At 43.3% G+C, this 23,192-nt stretch overlaps 1 protein-coding gene across 1 annotated transcript in view; it reads left to right on the forward strand.

Annotated features, from left to right (window-relative positions):
* The window catches only part of LOC137890622 (contactin-associated protein-like 4), a 93,105-nt gene that overhangs the window by 4,010 nt on the left and 65,903 nt on the right, over positions 1–23,192 (forward strand). Inside the window, exon 2 of the mRNA XM_068734781.1 lies at positions 3,419–3,589. Coding sequence (XP_068590882.1) covers positions 3,505–3,589 — 85 coding nt within the window. The 5' untranslated portion in view covers positions 3,419–3,504. The remainder of the gene's footprint in view (positions 1–3,418; positions 3,590–23,192) is intronic.

Genomic DNA, 23,192 nt, shown 5'->3' on the forward strand with positions numbered 1-23,192 from the left:
AGCCACGAGAGACTCAACCCTAACAGACTAGCTAACCGCTAGCTTTACTCTCACGCACAGGTTTGCTGCTGAGCAGTAATCAAGCTGAGATAAAACTAGTGCCTGTGTCTCCAGCACTTCACAGCTAAGGCTGATTGTCCCTGGAGCGTTTTTTTTGGTCTTTTTCTGAGCAATTCTTTGTTTTTCAGTTGTTCCCAGTGCTCTGAGTGCTGCCAGAGGGGAAAAAATGTATATGGAAAAGAGGATCTAAAGCATGATATTCCCGTCACCATTTCCTCATCAATATTTCCAGTTTCTCCCTTGATTGCTGCCAGTCTCCCTGAATTTTTATCGTTATTGTATTTCATTTATTGTGTTTTTCTTCACTTTCCAACATTGTTAAGAAAGGTGCCGTACGAATAAAGCATATTATTATTATTATTTGTCGGTCATCTCTAACCATGCGTTAGTTTTCGCACGCTGCAAAAAAACGAATGGGCAATCAGCCGCGCAGAGCAATGCATAAATTAGACACAGTGCACTTCTTATTTGATTACTGAAACATAAATTACACGAAAGAATAAAGGCCAAGAGGTATTTTGATTAATAATTTGTGTTTTAACAATGAAAGAGGATTTCTTCTGATACCAGTAACTAGTGTCTGCTTTAGTTGGTCTGCCAATTAATCTCAGCATTAAATTACTTTGATAAACAAAAGATGAAGGCAGTAGGTTTGGAGGTCTGGAACCAGAGAAATCTGCCAAAATAGAGCAAAAGCCCTCCTTGTGTTGGTTCATGAAAGCGTTGCATCAGTCATAGTCACAGACATGTTTGTAAAGACGTTCATACAGGATGTTCAAAGCCTAATCTGATGAAAGCAACTCTGTGCCACTAGAAGTACAGACGCTTTTTCCACATTCACAGGCTGGAGAACTGAGAGATCTGAGGAGACTGTCAAGTATTTATTCATTAAAATGAAGAAGTGAACAAGAAGGATTAATAGTTCTGTCTTCTTGTCCTTCTCACAGGTTGTCTTTTTGCCTGTCCTCTTACAAACCACTGGGAACCGATTTTCCTCTGAGATTTATCTGGAAGAGAGAGAGAGAGACGGAATTAAAATATTGTATACATCTCCAAAATGTATTTTCTCGTGTTCATGTAATTTGAGAAGCAGACTCCAAATAAATCAATTCTATTGATTGTGACTAAATGACAGTTACTCTGATGACATATAAAAAAAAAAAAAAAAAATGCACAGCAACCAATTCTATCGACTCGCCTGTCTCTGAAGCGGGCTATTAAGCTGTCTGATGGCAGCGCAGGTAATCACTATCATTGTCTACTTACTCTGCGGGATGCCAGGAGTGTCTCCCATCACGTTGCGTAGCTCTATTTCTTTCAGGCTGATGCAGAGCTCACATATTTCTTCTGCCTCGCTCCGGGGGTCCGAACCTGAACCCCTTGCCATCGCACTGAAGACTTCCAGAGGTCGGTACTCCGGCGCTGCCAAACAGCCCGATGTCGTTAAGGCCGCTTCGGCTCCAACCTGCTGCGTGATTGAGCCGTTTCCACCGGCGCCGCGTTTGCAATCCGTATCAGGAGAGTCTTTAGTGGAGCCGACGGTCAGAGAGTTCGGCTGAAAAGGAGCCCTGGTGTTCTCGCTTTCTGCTGTGTCGTCATGGATAGAGGGGAAATAACTGACGGCAGCCATGTTGCTGGTTGAGTGCTTTGTTTTTGTTAGGATTCAAAGTGGAGGGCGTCATGAGGAGTTCTAGAACCAGGAGAGGTTGTAAGTTCAACAACAAGAAGCAGCATAATGTAGTCTACATAAAGAGCGGCTGCGTCTGAAATAACATATTACACACTCAGCATGCATGTCCTTTAACCTACTTATGTGTGAACAAACCGTGTGCATTTACCGACGCACTCGACTGTAATTGCCAGGTCACCTCCTGAGAGCCTCCTTGCCTGTTGGATATGCGTAACCGCACTAACCCATGGCAACCTCATGGGACCAAACCATGAATAGTGAAGAATGATAAATCTGAACTATTACAAAATATTTGATGCCTCGCAAAATGAGACTTAAATGGAAGATTGACGGTACAGAGCTGTCGGCCATTGTCTGTTATGTACGTTGTCGTCTGTACCGCATTGCATTGTGGGATATTTAGCACTCAAGACCTGCTTCTCTCCAGCTCGTATGATATCCAAAGCTAGTACGCAATCGGTTTGATACTAAGGTATCCGACATGCGTACAAATCTCACGTGCTGTTTTAGTGTCCTAAATAACAAGCTAGTTTGGCATTTTAGACGCAACCAGAGTCAGAACCTTAGTAGCAAAGACTAATAAGTATTCATTGTATAGTTTAATAAGTTAAATGAATCATTGAGGTGAAAAGTAAAGGAGTTGAAATGGAATTTGTTCTGACACTGACACTCAACCTAATTTATGCACATATTCTTTGTAGTTTTCGCACATCCCTTTGGCAAAACTTTGCACATTAACAGCTCTTCCATATATATATATATATATATATATATATATATATATATATATATATATATATATATATATATATATATATATATATATATATATATATATATATATATATATATATATATTGCTTATGGTCACATTTTCTCTTAACTGCACAAAGATGGATGCAAGATGGAAACAAAACTTTCTGATTCTCACCTGAAACTAGATAAATTATGTTTAATAATAGTGTACATTTTTAATTGCATCTCACAAAAGTTATATAAGATACCTCAAATTACGAAAATGTAGTCAAAATGATATTTGACTTAATGTGTCTATGTCAGTTAGGTTAATATAAATCTGATATTTCCCTCTCATTCTAAACTACTAGTTACTCAGAGACTCTCAACTCTCCATCAATATGTTGTGTCTCTAAAACTACATTTTGGAAGTTTTCCCAAAGAACTCATATTGACGCTCTGAAGACGCTACAGCGACTTCCTGTTTACATAGTTGATTGGCTCCTGATTGGACAGCGCTAAAGACGTTTCTTAGCAACCGGTTTTCCCATTCCTAAAGTAACTAGCTAGCATCCGATTAAGTAGCGTTCAATGACTAGTTTTAAACTAGCTAACGTTAAATAGTTGGTTACTAAGAACTTAGGGAGGACTTTACCTTCAGACTTAGTAATATATTTAAGCGTTAAGTAATCAATAGTCTACAAGGTAGCTAGCTAATTGTGTAGCCTAATATGTACATGTTTGTGCTAATTTGGCTCGATTTGGTCTGCGGAAGATGGAGAACTGGAGGACCCAGGTGTCATTGCAGACGGTCTTTAAACCCGCTTTATTCAACATAAATACTGAAGGGGAAGAGAAGTTGGAGCTGTGACCACATAATAAAACCACCCCCCTCTCTCTCTCTCTCTCTCTCTCTCTCTCTCTCCTGAGGAGATCTCTCTTGGAGCTGGAGAGGAGAGGTTGGCCGTCTCTCTCTCTCTCTCCCCCTCTTCTCCGCAGCCTCTCGCCGCTTCATCATCATGGATTTTAGGAGTAAAAGAGCCGCTGGGATTATCGCTCAGGTCGCCCTGCTTCTCTGCAGCTCGTACGGGACAACCGGAGAAGGTGAGCAGGCTATGCGCTTTTCTTTTTTTTTTATTACTTTCCTCTGAGGAGACGGAGCGAGTCCGGACAGCGCGGATCCGGAGGGTCTATGAACAGAGGCTCCGTCTCTCTTATCATATCGCCTGGAAACAAATATGTAAAGCTCCTGATTTTATGCAATGATATTTCAGCTGTTAGTCTGATTGACTCCAAGCTGGGAAAAGTGCACAGCTGTCTTTTTTTTGAAGGGTTTGCGCGTATCGGTTGCGCATCATCGCGCGGTTATTTGAGCGATATAAGGAGCGTTAACTCAATTTAATGTGAATAATGACTTCTTCTTTTTTTTATTGCGTATTTATTTAACATAGCTATTCTTGCACTAACGTTCAAGCTAAATGTGTCCCCTACGTATTTTGAACTTTTATGCAGCGTCCTCACCTTATTTAAGATATTTAATTATGATATATTATATCTACTGATTCCTTCTGAAACAGCTTTTGCATCTTAGGATGCTGCTGCTGCATCACAGAATGTGCTGGATTCACACAGCAGTCAAATAAAAGGTCTCAGCTGTGTGTGTGTGTGTGTGTGTGTGTGTGTGTGTGTGTGTGTGTGTGTGTGTGTGTGTGTGTGTGTGTGTGTGTGTGTGTAGCCTCTGTGGGCTAGAAAGAAGCGTTGTCGCCACTATTTAGAAGCCAGTCCGTCCACTGTGTGCATAAAACAAGGTTATCTGTTTTCTTTCTGGTTAATTTGGTGCTCAGTGCAGCATGATGAGCATCCTGGGACCGAGCCACGTCACACACACACACACACACACACACACACACACACACACACACACACACACACACACACACACACACACACACACACACACTCACTGCAAAGAGGAGCCAGAGTGTGAAGGTGTGTGTGTCAGAATAAAAGAGGTTGTATGCAGGTTGGGGATGTGGCTTTGGGACTGAGAGGTTGCTGGTTTTATTCTGCAAAGGGGAAATACCATTTTTTTGCAGGTCTGAAGCTGTGTCAGTGTGTGAAGATGAAGTGGGATGTTGCTGTTAAGAAGCCTGAGCGAGGGGGGGGGGTACAAGAGGAGGGGACCAGGACAAAGGATAGAGAGTGTGATGTATACCTCTATGAGAAAGTCCTCCATCTCCACTGCTTCTCTCTCCTCTTCCACGACACAATGCTGTCTCTTCTTCTTTATTTAACCGTGTTTGCCTTTTTCTCAGCCTTTGCTGTTAAAGATAATGTTGAATATGCACAGAATGCCATTTTTCATCTTCCCCCTCTCTCTACCCGCTTCTCATCTGCGTCTTTCTTGCATCTTTCCTCACCTCTCCTCACACCCCACTTGTGTTGTCTCTCAACCTGTTTGAACCCCCACAGTTAATACAAACTCATGCTGTGCAGTCAAACAAAAAACCTCCGTATCTTTATTTCAATTCTAGTGCGGTGGAATCTGTCAGGCTGAATGTATTTGAATTATCTTTGAAATGATGCACAAAACACATTTTTCCTAATTTTTCACTTCAGCGGGGATGTTTTGACTCAAAGCAACACGCAGCGCAAATATACACAAAAAAGTGTTCTTGTTCTTGAGTCTTGAACGTCCTGCTGCAGTTTAATGTTACACCAGTTGGATGTAAGACGAGGACAATGAGAGAGAGAGACAGATTGCAGCGTCCTCTGTTAGACCGATGAATGAATGAGGAGCTGAGTGAGGAGGAGACATGAGCTCCTCATCCGTCCTTCCTCTGTTCTTCCTCCTCCATGACAGAAACAGCCACAGTCTCATGAAGTGTCTGATCCTCTCTGTCTCCCTTCCTGCTGTTTCTGACTCCAATCTGCTGCAAACTTTAAGTCCTCTCCTTCCTGCCTCCTTTTTTCTCTTCCTGTTGTTTTCTGTCAGCTTCTTTCTTCCTTCATCCTCCCGATACATTTGTCTTCATTTCTTTTTATACCCACTATCTTTCTCTTTCCTCTCTTTTTTTACCTGCATCTCTGCCCTCCTGCTGCTGTGGCACTCTTTCTTCTCAATTCTTCCTCTCTTCCCTCCCCCTCCATCCTTTCTAGTCTATATATATCTATATCTTTATATCTCCCTGTTTCATGTCCACATCCCTCAATATTTCTCTGCATGGATTCTCTTTCCTGCTTCCGTGTTGCATCATCTGAAGGTGTTTACATTTGGTCTGAACTGTTAGGGTTTTGGAATATTTTGTGACATTGTTACAACTTATAGCTGCCAGTGTTTAACGTGTTTACATCTTTTGTATTTGTATATCAGACAATAAGTCCTTCTCCTGAGAGAGAGCGTCTCGTTCTTACTTTGATACGGCTCATGTAAAGGTGCTACATCTTAAATTCAGGACATTAACATAGCAGCAGGGGTGGAGGGATGTCACTCTCCCTCTTTGCGTGTAACCTGAGCTTCTGTGTGTTTCTGCCGGCTGATGGCCGCCGCTCCGCTCCGCTCTGTCCTGACTGTTGGCGTCGTTGTGGAAGTGCAGCGCCCACCTGCCTGTTCCCCCCCTCAGGTAAACACTGTGATCTGGATCTGACCAGAAATGGAGAGTTGAATCTACCACTCGGCTTGCTCGATGCACCGGTCCTCATGCGTGTAGTGTGTGTTGGGATTTGGGGCAACTGGTCCTTTTTAAATTACACAACAAAATGTATTGTTTGTCCGCCGCCTTCAGTACGACACACAGAAGCGTTTTCTGATCTGACGCTGCTGTCGTCAGGAAACATTTACATTTAGCAGACGCTTATCCAAAGCGACTTACAATTCAGTATCTATCTACACACCGTAGACGCAGCTACGGGTTAAGTGTCTTGCTCAAGGACACATTGACATGAAACTAGCCGTGCAGGAGCTGGGGATCGAACCACCGACCCTCTGATTGAAAGACGGCCCTGCTCTCCACTTACCACCCCAACATAGTTTGTGTCTTCCTGATGTTTAGGCATAAACATTACTTGGTTAGACTTAGGGATAGATTATGGTTTGTTTTAAAGTGCTTTGTTTAGGTTATTGGACCTTTGTCATAGAATTACAATGACATAGACATGATTAAGGTTTGCATGCCAGCTCCTCTTGAAGCCCCTGAGACCTCCGGTTACCCATAACCCCCTCTGCTTGTGTTGTGTTTTTTTTCTCCAGTCTATTCTGACGTAATTGTGTCATCATGTCAGAGGTGGAAGCCGCTGAGTGATCGATATTTCATATTTAATCGAAGGCTGATTTTGGCCCAAAGTGTCAGTGTCTGTTTGGTGCAGTTCTTGCTGCAGCAGTGTTTTCTGCTGCGCAGACACTGTTCGTTACGGAGGTGGTGCTAAATGACGACAAAGTGGAAATACATATTTTAACGGCCACAGATGGCGCCCTGATGACTCCTCAGCCGGAGCAGCGAAAGGAGCGAGTCGCTGGGGGACGAGATTCACGGGAGTCTGTGTGTGAAACAAGCCGCCCCGCAGGGCGGGGAAGTCACTCTGCGTCTAATTGCCTCCCAACGCTGCAACATGAAGGAGCCACGGTGTGCCTAGCAGCTCGCATGTAGACTAACAATGTGCCTTTGAGCTGCTGGGATCAGTGATTTGCCTATTTTCTGTGCTGCAGGTTAGTGTAGACGTTCAAGGAACAAGGTGAGGCGTTATTATTCTCTGAGGAAAATACAGAATGATTCCTTCAAAGGTTTGAAAAAAAGCTATTAGAAAATGTGACTTGTGCTCTCAGCAGTTCAGTTTTGTGTTGTGGTTTATTTAAAACAGACGCGGTGACATTTAAGAATAGGGTGGACCGTGCGGCCACAGCTCCGGTCGGCCATTAATCATCGTGTTGGTGTTTTGATCCCCAGCTCCTCCTGTCCAAATGTGGACGTGTCCTTCAGCAGGACTGAGCCTTAAAGCGCTCCGAATCAGGACGAGCATCTGCTGAATGTAGTGAGTGTGTATGCCTGTTGTGTTGAGCTGGTGAATATGCCTTCAGGACGTTTCCCTGGATGTGTGAAGTAGTGATGTGTCTTTGTCAGGTCGAGAGTTATTCATGCGTTAATGGAGAGATCTATGAGAGTGAACGTTCTCTCTCTCTCTCTCTCTGTGTGGAATATTTCCTCACTAAAGTTTGTCTAACCTAAGGGTCAGGTTTTATTAGTTGTTTATTATGAATACCAAAAAGAATGCAATGTAACACCTGTTTCACCATCATACAGGCCAAAATATGAAAGTATTAATGGAACACCAGTAGGGACGATAATTTTTTCTTATGAGATCACTTATTCCTGATGATGTAATTAATGACATTAATGCAAACTGAACCTGAATAAGCAACAGGAGGACAGATAGCCGGATTAAGAAACTAAAGATAAAAGAGATAAAGACTTTTTCAAATTAAAAGAGTTTTTAATTCCCTCTGAGGCCTTTTTTATAAAATCAATTCAAGGATTATTTTCAAAATATCCCAACTTGCAACAATAATCAATACACATGTTTCACACAGGCCACGGTGCACATTGCTGCACACAACAGTTCAACCAGATTTAACTTTGCGTTTCCGACCAAACCAGTGGAAACGATGGCTTTTCAGAGCGCTCTGTGTTTATGGCCCATGGGTGAACATTTCAAACGTTTTCATGGAGATGCCGACTGTCACAGTTTTTTTTGTTTTGCGAGAGATCAAAATTGTGGAATCGAATCAAAATGAGTCTGGGGAAAAACAGCAGAAGTGTTTAGCAGACCTTCCCTGGATAACAATAGTGATGCCATGAGAGGTTTCTCTCATTAGAAGTTTATTTCATTAGAGACGGTTGTGTTTCTACTTTTCTTTACTGTTTATTGCTTCTCTCCCGTGTCTCTAATTGTGCCCTCAGAAAGTTTTGCAGTCTTACAACTTGTTTTGTTCTGATTTATTTCACGGTTCCTCTGAGCACCGCAGTACTTTGAATTTATGTCTGTATTAATTACTGGATTTAATTAGCTTTGCTGTATTGTTAGCTGGTGCTGTTCCTCAGGTGCCTTAAGAAATGACTTTGCGTTCACCGCTTTGGAGTTCTGCTGCCTCTGAACACACATTGTGAGCCGCGTTCATGTCTTTGGTTGTAGCTCAATATGCTGCAGAAAACTTTGACTTTTTCTTGTTATTGAACTTTTTTATGTTGATCAGGATGTAAACTGGAACAGAACAAAAGGTTACTCAATACTTCTGAACTTATGGCACTTCCTCGATCCCCCAACCACATATGCTTAAAAAAATCAAAGCTGAAAGCTTCTGTGGGAGACTTGTAACTCGTTATGAAACAGTATTGATTTACTACTGATGCCTCTATATGACCTACATAAGTCAACGAGCCCTTCAGCTGGAAGACTGCCTATTTTTTGATGTAGTTATTGGCCAGAAGAGGAGACGATCTCCACCTCCTGCCGGAGCTCCAACTGCAAAAATCATTAAAAAAAAAAAAAATCTTATCCTCGCTGTTTCATCTAATCCATCAGTGAAGTTCAATGAATACACCTCTAATGCATTAAGTGTGAAGTCGCTTCCACTTAATTTCCCAGAATGCCTCCTCTTTCTCGGCACATTGTTCTCTGGTGCGCGGTACGCGTGTGGGTGGACGGAGTGATGGTGATGAAGTAATGAGCTTCCAATAGAGGGAAAAAAAAAAGTAAGACGGAGGAAGAAGGAACAATGTCGCAGCGTGCTGTTGGTTGTTCAAATCATAATAAGGCTTCAGAAGTGGCTCCTTTGGGTGCAGAATGGGTCTCCCACGTCTTCCGTGATGAATTTCTCTGCGTGTGAATGCTGAACACTGGTACAGAAACGAGGATCTTGAAAGAAGCTCTTGCTGTTTTAATGAATTGAAGCGAAACGTAAAATTATAGGAGCTCAATACAAAAATCAGAGTGCATCTATTGTCTCCACATGGCTCTCATCATAGCGACAACTGAGCCAGCGGCTAGAAGAGCTAACAGCGCTAATAGTGACAGTGACGCTGACGGAGCAACATTTTTAACCAGGGGGGGGAACCAGAGCGTTGGTGCTACGCCTCCATGATGACGGCGTTATCAGCGCTAACCCGCCGTATGTGGCTCACATGCACTAACAAGCACTAAAGCAATGTGTTTGTGTTTTGTTGATTATTACAAGTAGAAATGTTACATTTGGTCTGATCCAGTTGTGTAGATGTGTCACGAAACATCATACTGTGGAAAGTTTCTTTTTTTTTTAGCTCTGGTTTTGGTCTCCACCATCTCCTGAGGGAAACATCTGGCTCTCTAGCTGCTAAATGCTTCGTTATGTTTCCCAGCTAGTTGCTATATTTGCATAATTGGCGACTGGGAGTTTGCTTAATCAGTAAAGTTGTAGTCCGCAAAACCAAAAGAAGAAGTTAAAAGAGGCTAAAACGCTCTATATAGATGAGAGGAACTGCAGAGTCAAGGGAAACATGGATCGTCAGTACGAGCAACTCTGTTCAGTTATTTGACCTTATTGTTGATGAATAATTATGATTTAGTGCAGCTTTAAGCCCTGTTCTGCACCGCGTACAAACTGAATAAAACACCCAGGAAACAATTGATTCAGCTCATCGATCCTCACAAGGATGCCAAACTTTTCTACAGCCGTTATCATGCTGTCAAATCTTTTATTAGAATTAAACAATGAGGTTGCTACTACCCATGTAAGGTGTGTAAGCACCCAAGGGGTGTTTTAATGAAACAGTAAGTCGTTATTGACAGAGGAGGATTCAGGAGGGATCGATGAGGAGAAGACTCGTAAAGCTCCCCGTGAGAAAGGAAGCCAATGAGAAGATGAGAGGAAATTAAACTTTAATGTTCCTTGCGGGGGAAATGGGTCACTGCAGCTAAGAAAAGACAACGCATCTAAAAATGTAACAAAGCCCCAAAATACTTCACAATGAATGCAAAAGTGTTGTCTAACTCTTCTCTTAGTTGTCAAAGAAGACGGTGGATCGAGACCTGATTAGATAAGTACAAGGGCACCAATGATCATTGTTTCAGCTGAACTGAGGATGAATCAATACTCAGCTGATTAACTGAACTCTTCAAAGGTTACGGATGGGCAGATAAATAGACAGACATTGACATTACAACATTTAAGAAAGGTATATTACAGTTGAGGGTTTGGATGGAGAGGACAGATGAATGAAAAGTCATCGGAAGCTGCAGAGAGCCATATTTAGACCGTATCGCCTTGATGGAATAGCTTTCATACCCGAAGGGGAATCTGACATTTATAAGCCATAACCAAAAACAAACACGGCTCCCTGAAACCAATAAGTTGTCCTTCAGACATTTATCCCCCAAAGAGCCCACCTATAGTACATCATTCACTTAATAATCGTCCGCGCCGACTTCGCTCTCCACATTTCATTTGTTTCCAGAGCTCGGGGCAAGGTCTGTCTGGAGCTGTTTATCAGAGTGAAATGAGGGAGCTAAAATACGTCCTGAGAGGTTTGATATTTGTGTTTCTGCTCTCACAGTAATTCAGCATCCGAGCAGCGGCGCCTGAATCACTTGTGTAAGTGGAGCTGCTTTTTTATCCCCTATTTATAAGAGACAGTGTGTGTATTGGGTTTATCTGCTAAAATGTCCATATCAGGTCTGACAAATATGAACTTTCTCCTAAACAGCAGTGAATACAAACTCTACATTAAGAGAGAGTTGCTGCACTTAAGTTTCATCGTTGGCCACATACACACATCATTAGGTTACAGGACATTATTTCTCTAGAATTTGTATGTTTTGTATTATTTGGTTACTGATTTGAATGGCTCTCCCGAGTGTCTAAAATAGAATATGCAATAAAAAGAATATTGGGTTTCTGTTAGCTTAGCTCTCAGCAGCTAATTCTGAATTGTCTCTAAATTCTAAATTAACATTTGAATGCTGCGCAGCTTTTGTTTGAACCCGGTATTTCTGCACAGTTTGCGATAAAGATCAGGCTACATTAATATGATTAGTATCTATGTATTGTAGATTCCAGTGGGGGGGCTGCATAGGGCTTGTGTGATCCAAACATCTTCAGTAACGTCAGCGCAACGTAAAGTCCAAAAGTCAACACTTTTCATTTAACGAAATGTCGCTGCGATCCGTATTTGTTGTCAATCAGCCTTTAAAATGCAACATTTTCTCTGTGTTCAAAGAACAGTTTTCCTCTCCCGTATGCTGCACATTAACGAGGCACACGCCTGTTTTAATTGGGCAGTCACCGTAAAAACCCACAACAACATGTGATTTAAAGATTCATTCAGAGCTTCATCTGAAAAACCTCAGTAAAAGCTTTGCATGTTAAAAAAGGACATTTGTGCAGCTCTATATCTGCAGTCTTTCCTGAGTGAAGTTTAGCTAATAAGCCAACTAGCTGGTGTTAAAACCTTCAGAGATAAGCTCAGGCAGCCTCTCATTTCACCGCCTATACGCCGACGACTGTCACCTGTTAGTTGATCAAAGTGAATTCTGTAATTTTACGTAAGAACAGAAGAAGAACGTTTTGGCTGTTGTCTGCTTCACATGCTCTCTGTTTGCCAGCGTCAGTACCAGGTCTAATAAGAAGGTTTTATTGAAAAGAAACACCATTATCTTTGTATTACATTCATGTCGGAACAATACAAGTCTGGGATCCTCCGGGCCTGTATTTGAGTTTCTTGAAACTAGTTACACTTTAGAGAACAATCACAGTATCAGTCAGAAAAAGGCAATTTCCCCAGTCGTCATCTTTAAGTATACTTTCTCTCTCTGGTGTTTCTCTCCCGTCTGAGCTGGTTTAGAGCCACTGGAGTGTGTGTGTGTGTGTGTGTGTGTGTGTGTGTGTGTGTGTGTGTGTGTGTGTGTGTGTGTGTGTGCGCTGTAATCACAGCCTAACGGCAGATAATCTGAAGAGCACTTAATGACTTTTAATCCTGGCCTAATGACGGATAATACCGCCTCACTCCTCCGTGTCTGGATGCTCATTTGCATTTGCGCCCTCGTCCCTGGGCCTTTAGATGATGTTGACTCACTTCAGTCACCAGTTTCAAACTTACAACTAAAGAAATGTAAAACTTGTGAGGTCTGAGTCCTGCCTGAAAGTCAAATTTTGAAGAGAAGTTTGTGAGATTCATTCATATTCAGACAGCTTGCCTGCCCCGTTGCGCCGTGATTAGACTTCCTGAGGGCCGACATGACGGACAGGTAATCACATTTTCAGTGCCGTGAACTTGCTGACCAGTGTCTCCGCTAATTAGGCTCTAAGCTCCGCATGGTTCGGTTATTTACACGGCCGTGCGTTGAAGGAGCGGTTTGATTATTCAGCCGCTGCGGACTGTGGAGGAATTTAATACGAGTTACAGTAAATTATTTGAGATGCTGGAGGCTGATTGGCAAATTCGTGGGTGTTATTACTCACCCATTGAAGGCAATTCGTTGCCTTAAGAAAGAGTTGGTTATTTAAACTGTGGAGGCTCCAGGGGAATATTAGAGGTGCTTGATTAAATCTCTGAGCTCATGAATTATCCCTCATCTGTTCCAGGATTAATGTGGTAAAGAAGAAGCCGAGGATGGAGAGAGTGAACCGGGGCTCGTCTCGTGGGGAATTTATTGCTTTTCAGCGAGCTGTGCTTGTTTGCTCTGAGAAGAACAAAGCCCTCGCAGTTCGGTGTTCAGCGAACTTCCCATCAAAACCTCCCGGTCCTTTACGATTCATTAGAGGGCAGCTTCAGCGAGAGCCGGGATGAGGAAAAAAGGAAAGTATAGCCGAGGATAAATCCCCTTCATATTTCTTCTTTAGTGTCATTTATGGAAATGTGTGCCGGCAAAATGGAGCCATGAACGGGACCTGATGAAGTGAAGGTTTTTCGGGACGTGGAGCCACCGGTCATGAATCTGGATTTATTAACCCAGGAACAGGTAGTTAAGTGAGGAGCTGACGGGGGACTGCGGTCCACCCTATTGATATTGGGACCTGCTGGACTGTATTTGTTCAAGGCCGTCCCCAGAAGGAGCCTGTCTCCCCCCAAAAATGAAGCCATTCATCACAAGGAGCCGACTTCATCGAAGACGGCTCGCCTCAAATATCAGCTTTCATCTGCTGAGGTCGTGACACTCCGTCACTCCGAGACGATGGACCCGAACAACAAATGGATTTTACGCTCACAACTCTATTTGCGCCGGCGGATGCATTAGTTATGGCTGTCGTAATTGGATATTTTACTGTGGACATTAAACTTACCAACTGTAACCGCATTAGTTACCAAGGTCACCGCGCTCTTTCAGTCTCTATTACCGCGGATTAGCATTTCACGAGAAACAGATTGTCCTTGCCGCAGCTGCCGCTAACGCGACACATTATTCCACAGAATGAGCTATGAAGAGCTAGAATGTGAAGTTCATAATCAAACTGCCGGTCGTATAGACCGTACGCAGAGAAACTTCGGTCTGAGGGTGGCGCTAGAGATACGTTTCTGCCACGGTTTTAATCATTAGCGTTAGGGTGTATCCTCTGGGGGATCTGACCATTTGTGCACAAAGTTAGACATTGTACCTCAGGAAAATGGTGATCACGATCACTAAATCACTTTTCAAAACCCAAGTCACAAAGTTCTCCACACAAGGCAACTAATTCAAATCTATTAATGATACAAAAAAACATTAGATTTAATGATAAAACTAAGTTTAGCAGTAAGATTTTAAAGAATTGAGCTTAAGAGAGAACTTTAAAGCCTGGCTCTTTAAAGCCTGGCTCTTTAAAGCCTGGCTCTTTTCTCACCTCATCACACCTGACCAATCACTGCATGAAGTGGGTGTCAGATTGCCCCAATTCAGACATTTCCAATAGTCAGTCAGTTGTCCTCTTTCCACACTGAGATGCTGAGATGCTCTGTCGTGTATTTTTTACGAACCCGGTGGCCACGAATCGGCAGCGCCTGCTGATGAGAAGTTGCGGAAACCGGTCAGTTTGTATTAGCGAGGAGGACGGAGCTGAGTCAGTGGCCATTAAGGACGGAAGACGGCTGAATGTCAACACAACAAGATGGAGTTTAATCTGAGCTAAGCACTGAGGTGGACACGAGGAGGAGGAGGAGGAGGAGGAGGAGGAGGAGGGTAGGAGAGAAGGAAAGAAGTGGAGGAAAAGCAATATAAAGTATGAGAGGATAAAGTTTAGGGGGTCAGAGTCTGCAGGCTGTCTGGTAGCAGTACTCTCTCTGTTTCTCACAACTGCAGTGACATTTTCTGCTGCCTTTCCCATTTTATCCCTCAATGACTTTGTAGTGTGTGTGTGTGTGTGTGTGTGTGTGTGTGTGTGTGTGTGTGTGTGTGTGTGTGTGTGTGTGTGTGTGTGTGTGTGTGTATACGGGCCGCCATCTGCTTTTTCGAAGCACCGCACTCGCATCTTTGAGATGATTTGACTTCATAAGATGAAGCAGGAGGATGACAGGGAGGACAGCAGGTATGATGGAAAGTGAGGAGAGTAGACGGGGACGGGAGAGAGAGAGAGAGAGAGAGGAGAAGGAAACGAGGAGAGGAGTGTGGAAGGATGCTGAAGATACTGGATAGGAGAGGGAAAGAAAAAAAGAAGCGAGGAAGAGGAGGATTAGGGCCAGAGGAGGAACGAAGGATGAGGAGCTAATAGTTTCCCGTGTCTGTTTCCCTGCTGTGACATTCTCAACTGCTTCTACGATTTCACCTCCCGCTGGCTTTTAAGGGAGAGAGTGTGTGTGTGTGTGTGTGTGTGTGTGTGTGTGTGTGTGTGTTCATGTTCAGCCCCGAGAGGACTGGCTTTCTGCACGACTGCTCTGCTATAAATATTAATGCCTCGTCAAAAAAAAAGTGAAAGTTTAAGGAACAGCTTCTATTGGTGGGATCTGTCAGTGTGAGAGCAGCCTACGCTACCCTTAAATGATGACGACGGAATGAACTACATTCAGGCGATCGTGTGCTCGATATGAACAGGATGGAGGAATCAGACGCGGCGTTAACATGTCGTCTACCAAAGCCTTCAAACCAGCTCTAACCTTTACTAATCGACACGTTCATTAATGAGGGATCACATGATTATGTGTAACTTGAAAGAGGTCACCTCTAGGGTTGCAAAGGGTCGGTAAATTTCCAGAAATTTTCCAAAAAGGAAGTTAAGCTCTGGAGTTTTGGAAATGCGACGCAAGTTTCGATATACAAATCTTACCTTTTAACTCATTTTTGGAGGGGAAGTAGACCTAAAAAAAAAAAAAAAGCAATACTATGGCATGTTTTGGTTAAAGGTGTGTACCGCGATTCATGCCAATGAATCAAAGGTGTTTCATGCGATTCATGCGAGTGCAACTGTGGCTTCTTCCTCTCAGTGTGGGTTGATAGAATACATTGTTAACAATCAATCGCTGTTCTGCCAACGTATAGCACAGCATTTATTGTCTGTGGCAACCTATGTTTCACAGACCCTGATTGGCTGTGTCTGAAATCACTCCCTAGACCTGCTTACAGTGGAACATGGTTAAGTAGTAACCACGGCTCTTTCTCCTAACGATCCCACATATCCATGAACTATCAAGGGTCTATCAGAGCGGGAGTAGTGGTTGAGTGAACGTGGGAGAGATTTCACACACAGCCCTTGTTATATCGGAGCTGCATGTAAACCAGATCGTATGAACCCGGATCTGGTTCTGGACCTCGGGGGAGCAGAAGCTGCAGGCTTCGGGTCTTGAGCGATCATATCGCAGCAGAGTGAGAAACCGCAAAGAAATTCAATTTCTGTGAATTATCAACTCTGTGATGAAATACTTCAACCTTCAGGGAAGAAAAAAAAAAGGAAGATTACATTTAAGACGAATGTGTGTAATACAGTTCTGGAGCTACCTACAATCCTCTGCTCCCAAACCATCATCATCATCATCACCAGCACCAGCGTCTGCTGACAGGAAGTCCAGAGCATCTAGTTGTATCCGGTGCAACGTCTCCTAAAGCTTGATTCATGCTTGTGTTAAAGTGTCAAAGTGATGCCACACCATTGGACACACCCCTTTGTGTGTGTGGGGGGGGGGGTGTTCATGTTCATCCAACTTTTTCTCACCACCAGGCGCGGATGGGCGGAGACCGTGCGTGAAGACACACCCTCCTTTAAAGTTTGGGAGAATATTTGTTTGAGTATTAAAAATTAAAAATACGCTACCTCGTCACGATTCTGCGTTTTTTCCCACTGTGGCTAATTAGGTGAAATTAGATCAGAGAGATTTCATGCCAATAGTTAGAAGCAGTCCAAAGCAATAGCATCAAATACATTTCCCATAATTACATTTTTGTTTTTATTCTCAGTGCATGGCTGAATCCCCAATGTTCTTTTTTTAATGATTCAAGCGAAAGAGAATCGTAGAAGAAGATGAAGAACACGTTCTGCTTGTTGAGTAATACATAAATAACTTTGTTCTTTTTATCTGATTAATCATCTATTAATTTAAGTAATAACGGACGCATTAATCGATCATTAATATAGTTTTTGGTTGCAGTGTGAGTTGAATCTGTTACCCGGTGTAACAGTTGTGTTTTTATTCCTGAGAGCTGAGGAGACAATTGGTGGATTTTCAAAATTGCAAAAGTGTTATTAACCATTCAACAGGCAGCTTTGATGTCTTGGTACTAAAGTTTGCTCAGAGAAGGATGTGACTCTTTGACAAGGAGATATTCACCATCATATCTCATATTTCTGACCGGTGCCCTAATTGGAGTCTGGCGTGACTTTTTTCCCCCAGATATCCCCAGTTACTCTGTCCTGTGACGGCTTAGCGGTTCAATGTCAAAGCGCTGCTTCATAACTCGTCTCCACAGCTTCTGGAGAGAACAGAAACTTCTTCTCTTAGTTAGTTAAAGCGGGAGCCTTTTTGTGTCTCCAGCCTCAGGAGAAGCTCCCAGTGTTTGTGACGGTCAGGAGAACATCAAACTATCTGCAGAGAAGTTCTTTTAAAGACCACTGATCTGCTAATGTCCCCCGCGGGAAGACGTCTGTAAAGTAAAACTGTAGATGCTGAGACTGAGGCTGCTGCTGTGGTTTAGTGAAAGTGTAAAGAAGCCAGCCACACACACACACACACACACACACACACACACACACACACACACACACACACACACAGGGAGGGAGTTGCCTTTGGTCACGACAGCCAATATTCTCCCGTCTGGAGCTGATATAAAATGTGTGTTATTGCAGTGCCAGTGCAGGCAGGTCTCCGTAGACCAGCTGTTACAGTGAGGGTGTAAAGGGGTTGTCTGGGCTCCAGCGGCTGCAGCCGGCCTCCGGTTACTGGAATCATGTTTCCCCCTCACCTTAACAAGATTAATCAGAGAGATCTTTTCTGCTTTCCCACAACTCCGCTTTATAGATTAGCGATGTGTCTGCGGAGCCTTTTGAACAAACGAGGTAACGGCATCGCACTGTGTCGATGAATTGCACCGGCCGCTGCAGTTTAGCTTAACTAGATACAATGCAGATAAAAGGCCGGGACACGCCGCCGTGTCTCTGCTCTTTGATTGGCTGAGTGTCGGATTCATAGGTTAGGTCAGGGCTAGACATTAAGGCGGGGCGATATGGCCTGAAAAGGAAATCAGGATTTTAACCATTTATTTCCCCCTTAAAAACAAAGTAGCCTTACAAAAGACTAATTATTATTATTCTGTTTTTAACAATATAAAATGATTAACAAAAGTAAACAAACAATTAACTCCCCTATTAGAATCATAGACTGTATATAAGAGGTGGACGTAAGCATCCCCTGCTTTATGGTCTGTTTGACTCTAAATGTTCCATAATGTACTAAATGAACATCATGCTGTATTGAAGAAGACTGTAAACTAGAGATTGAGACATAAACTCATGTTTACAATGTTTACTGAGGGAATAAATCAAGAGAGAAGTAGAGTCATTTTAGACTAGACTTCTATACAACCAGAGGAGTCGCCCCCTGATGGACACTGGAGAGAATGCAGGCTGAAGACGCTTCAGCATTGGCTTCACTTTTCAGACCCGGAGGTTGCCGCCTGACTGGGATTAATAAAGTGCAAATCTAACTAAACCACACACACACACGCACACACACACACACACACACACACACACACACACACACACACACACACACACACACACACACACACACACACTAAAGACCCGTTCTGACGGGACACTTGTAGCATGGATAGGTTTGCCGACACACAACTCTCTCTCTCTCTCTCTCTCTCTCTCTCTCCTCTCTCTCTCTCTCTCTCTCTCTCTCTCTCTCTCTCTCTCTCTCTCTCTCTCTCTCTCTCTCTCCCCGTTGCTGTTGTAGCTGACGGGTCTTCCAGCTCCGGCGTTTCTGCTGCATCTACGGTAGATAGATAGATACTGAATTGTAAGTCGCTTTGGATAAAAGCGTCTGCTAAATGACTGTAATGTAACGTAATGCAATGCAATGCTCACCCACATTTCACTGTGTATTGATAGCTAACTAGACCCACATGTGTCCCTTGTGCTCAAGAACAATATTAATCAGAATATTTTTTCTGTCACATTCGGTCTCTTACCTTGTTGACCGACACATAGAGCTATATCATAAAATGTTACATTATTTGTGGGTCATTATTTCAAATATTGATAATGGTGCTCATACTCAATGTAAAGCCTCTATTTCATAGCTCAGGTTTTTATAACAAAGTGTCTCAGTCTATATGCTGCTGTCAGTCCATTCATCCCTGTGTCCACAGCAACAAGCCAGCGGGATTGTTCCACTGGATTATTGCAGAAAATATACGTTTATGATATATGCCATTTTTCAGCAAGATCATCTTCACAAATTTACTTTTGAAGTGTAAATACAATCTGCAGAACTAAAAGGCTAACGGATATAAACAAACCACACCGAGGTCACGTGATCGTGAGAGTACACTACCAGGCTGAAGAGAAGGACTAGTCGTCGACTCGGCCGCTTGTTACTGTCCATGGAGCGGGGTTTGCACTGACGTATGTTATGTTGTAGAACAAAAGCGTTAAAGTCTCTTAAGCTTGAGCGAACCACAGATCCAGAAATCCATTTTAACAACCCGCTGACTTTAAGACTGGAAGTGCAAAAAAATGCTGACTTCTGGGTTTTAGGACCCATTCCTGCAGCACTCTATGCATCGCCTGCTTGACTGTCCCCACACTCAGCCGTTGGATTTAATAGTCGTTTAGCTCTAAAATTATACACTTCATATCACACAATCTGGCTTGTTCTGCTAAGCCGTCGCCAAACAACTGAACCACGCCGGAGAAGGTTTGGACGTGGACGGAGACCCTCCTTTTCAGATGGTCCTTGTCCACTTATTTGATCCAAACAAACTCAACCGAAATGGCCCAAATATATTGGGTTACAAATATTTTGAACCCAAATACCAGCCAATTAAATATCCAGCCTCACGCCACAATGTCAGGATTACATTGATGCTGTGCTCAGCTGCACCTTTTACAATCAAGATATGTGAGCGGTCGACTGCCTATAGTCAATGCTGCTCCAACACTCATTTGCATAAATATAGTTTGTGGTATAAGCTCCTCTGCTGGTGCAATTTTATAGTTTTCAATTGTATGACTCCCCAGTGTTTCCTTTCTGAAATAAATGAGGTTTTCCGAGGTGCTCGGATGATGTGGATATCCTTGAGTCGACTATTTTATTTGAATGACAGAACACAATTACATTTTGTGCCAAACTGTCTTTTTTTTTTTCCTTCTATTCCCCACGGAGACCTGTTGCTCTACTGCTCGCTATTAAGAGTCATTTCCAGGCAAATATATTCAATCTATTTACTTAGTGAATTAGCAGGTATTTTATTACGCATTCCTCCTCCTGGAGCCATCCAGTACGAGTGACGTAGCCGGCGGCTTTTTCGCTCTAAATCTGCATAATTCTGGCATTATAATTCACAGTGAATGTTTGGGGGCTCCGGCCGTGTTTGTACTGAAATCTAATTTCTCAACAGCTTCTTTCAACTCTCTCTCTCATCTTGAGTTAATGTGAGCGGAACCTGGCGGCTTATAAAAATAAAAAAAAAGGAAAGAAAAAGGTTTTAACTGCTGCTCGTCGCTGTTTTTGATCACTTCATTTGGTTGATGTCTGTCTCCACACACAGCCGCCCACATCGCCACTCAGTGTGACGAGCCTCAGCGAGGAGGAGGACGAGGAGGATTTGTCACAGAATGCATTAGGATGCTGTTCGGAGGAATCCGCGTGGGCTGCATTCTTGCAGATTGTGCTTCGCCTAATGATCGTATTATCTGGTGTTTTGTTGCTGGATAAGGGGTTGAAGGCCAGAAGGAGTCGACATGATGCGGGAGCGCGTGTTTGACAGCCGGCTGAAGAATTGGAGATGAGGAACAAACACTCCGGATGTTGTTAGCGGTGAGGAGTGCTGAGCCTCTCGGTCTGGAAGCTGTCAGAGAGGAAGACCGGCAGGGAGCTAGCTCTTCAAAGCGTTCTGGAACGTTGAACTATAACATAGAAAACTGAAAATAACTGCTCAGGTTGACTCCTGGCACTTTCTGTGATCGTTTCTGCTTCCTATTCACTGGAGTTTGACAGTTTTCATGTAGGATGTGGTGTTTCCATTTAACCTCAGTGTAAGAGTGGGTCCAACATTTTAGAGCATCGTGTTCTCCAACATGTTCTCGTGCCAAAAACAACTAAGCATGTTGCTTTTCACTGTATTCTGAAATGACCAATGTGATCTTTTTTTTTTCCTCGTCTTCCGCCCCCTGCGGTCACAATCTAGTCCGTTTAGCAACTGAAAGTCTTTGGTGAAGTTAAAGACAGATTCACTTCTTGGGTAAAGCCAAAAAAAACTTGGAAGAAAGTGGAAGAAAGTTGTGCACGAGCCCTGATCTTCATACTCCAAATCACACCATTTGCACAACCGGCACATCTACTGTGAAACGTTTTGCATCAGTATAAAATAAATCACAATATTTCTGCCTTCCCCACTTTGAGAGTACATTCACTACTCACACAAACACTTGACAAAAATGTGTTATTTATATAAATATTTATCCTTTTTCTGTGGGGAACTTCCATCACAACTGGCAGATGTGTTTTATTGAATACCAATAATGTCCAACTGTACAGTTCTTTGTGTTGTTGTCCATATGTTTAGCATATTTAAAGCGATCACATTTAATTATCTTATTGTCATGTCGATGATTCAGCTAAATAGAAACTGAAACGAACGGACACAGACAGAGAATGACAGGAAAGGTCTCCGGCTCGACTCAAACCGTTAATGTCTGACGGCGTTCCGTCTGCTTCACGTCTCTGTGGACGAGGCTGAATTAAACATGCGAAGCTCTTAAAACGTTAAGGAGACGAGGCGGAGGTGTGGGTCTTGTAGCTCTTTTACCGAGCGTGATTATGGCGACTCAGAATGCAGCTTCTCTCAGGCGTTTCACGACAGGGAGAAAACCCCACTGTGTTATCGATTTTAACGGGAAAAGAAAGCGTCCCACTCTGTTCTGTTTGTAGCGCTTCCTTTGTTTCCATGAGCAGCTTTGAACCCCCTCTGGTCTTTCTGGAGGCAGAAGTTGTGCGGATTAGTAAAATGAACATTGACGTTTCCTGCTTGAGGATGATTGTTAGCGCTCTGCAGCACAAACAAGCGTTCGTCGGAGCCTCATTATCCTGCTTACTGCTACATGCTCCGAATGGCTGAACGAGTCGACTCGGCTCACACCGAGTACCGCTGAACTCTGGCTCTGTGGGGCTGACGGAGCTCTGAAGTGCGGGACCTTCTGTTTGTGGAGGTGATGGATGGAGCTCATCGGTATTCAGGGTCTCCGGCTCCTCTGCGGACTCTTGTGGGCGCTTTGTTATTCAGTGAAAACAGTAAAGAAGTGAACAGTGCAGGTGAGGGAGCTTCCCTCTCTGCCGCGTCGGCGTCGATGGAAGGCCTCAAACCTCCGGAGGTTTTCTGAAGGATCCTTTTTTGTGGCTTCTCACTTTTAACTGCCGTCAAACTCGCCGTTTGTCATTTCGCTGAAATGACAAACGTCACAAAGTACGGATGGATGGATTGGCCAGAGGCTGAGTGATGGCTGTCCAGGAGCATATCTGATTGAAATGAAAAGATATTCACCATCACTCAAGTGTCAACGTAATGGTTTCCTGCCCAACTGTGGTCGAGATTTTACCGAGTTCCCTTTTTATTTCACCTCAGGCTGAAACTCCTTTAGTGGGCCACCAATCAGTGAATGCTGTTATTCTAAGACACCACTATATTCTTTCATATATTGAACAATGATCTCCTCCCAGAATGACATAATCCTTTCATAAATGTTGCACATGGAGTTGTAGTGCTTGTATGTATTATGCTGTATATTGTCCATTGTTTAGGATGTGGGGATCTTTCTTCTGTTAACCTGGATGCCAGGTGAACCTTTGTTTAGACGTCGAGTCTGACAGAAACAGAAAGGAGGTGTGTTTGTTTTCCCGGTTTGTGCCGAGGGTGAAGAAGCTGCAGTGGTTTAATATTCATGGAGGATCTCTGTGTAACGCAGCCGGGGTCGCTGTGTCGAGGTTCAGTGGCTGCAGAGTCCAGCAGGTATTCAACATTTAGCTCCATTTCCCTCTGAGTCCTCCGTGTT

Source organism: Cebidichthys violaceus, unplaced genomic scaffold (assembly GCF_023349555.1).
Source record: "Cebidichthys violaceus isolate CVI_PGR_0920_01 unplaced genomic scaffold, fCebVio1.0.p SCAF_67, whole genome shotgun sequence".
Lineage (NCBI taxonomy): Eukaryota > Metazoa > Chordata > Actinopteri > Perciformes > Stichaeidae > Cebidichthys > Cebidichthys violaceus.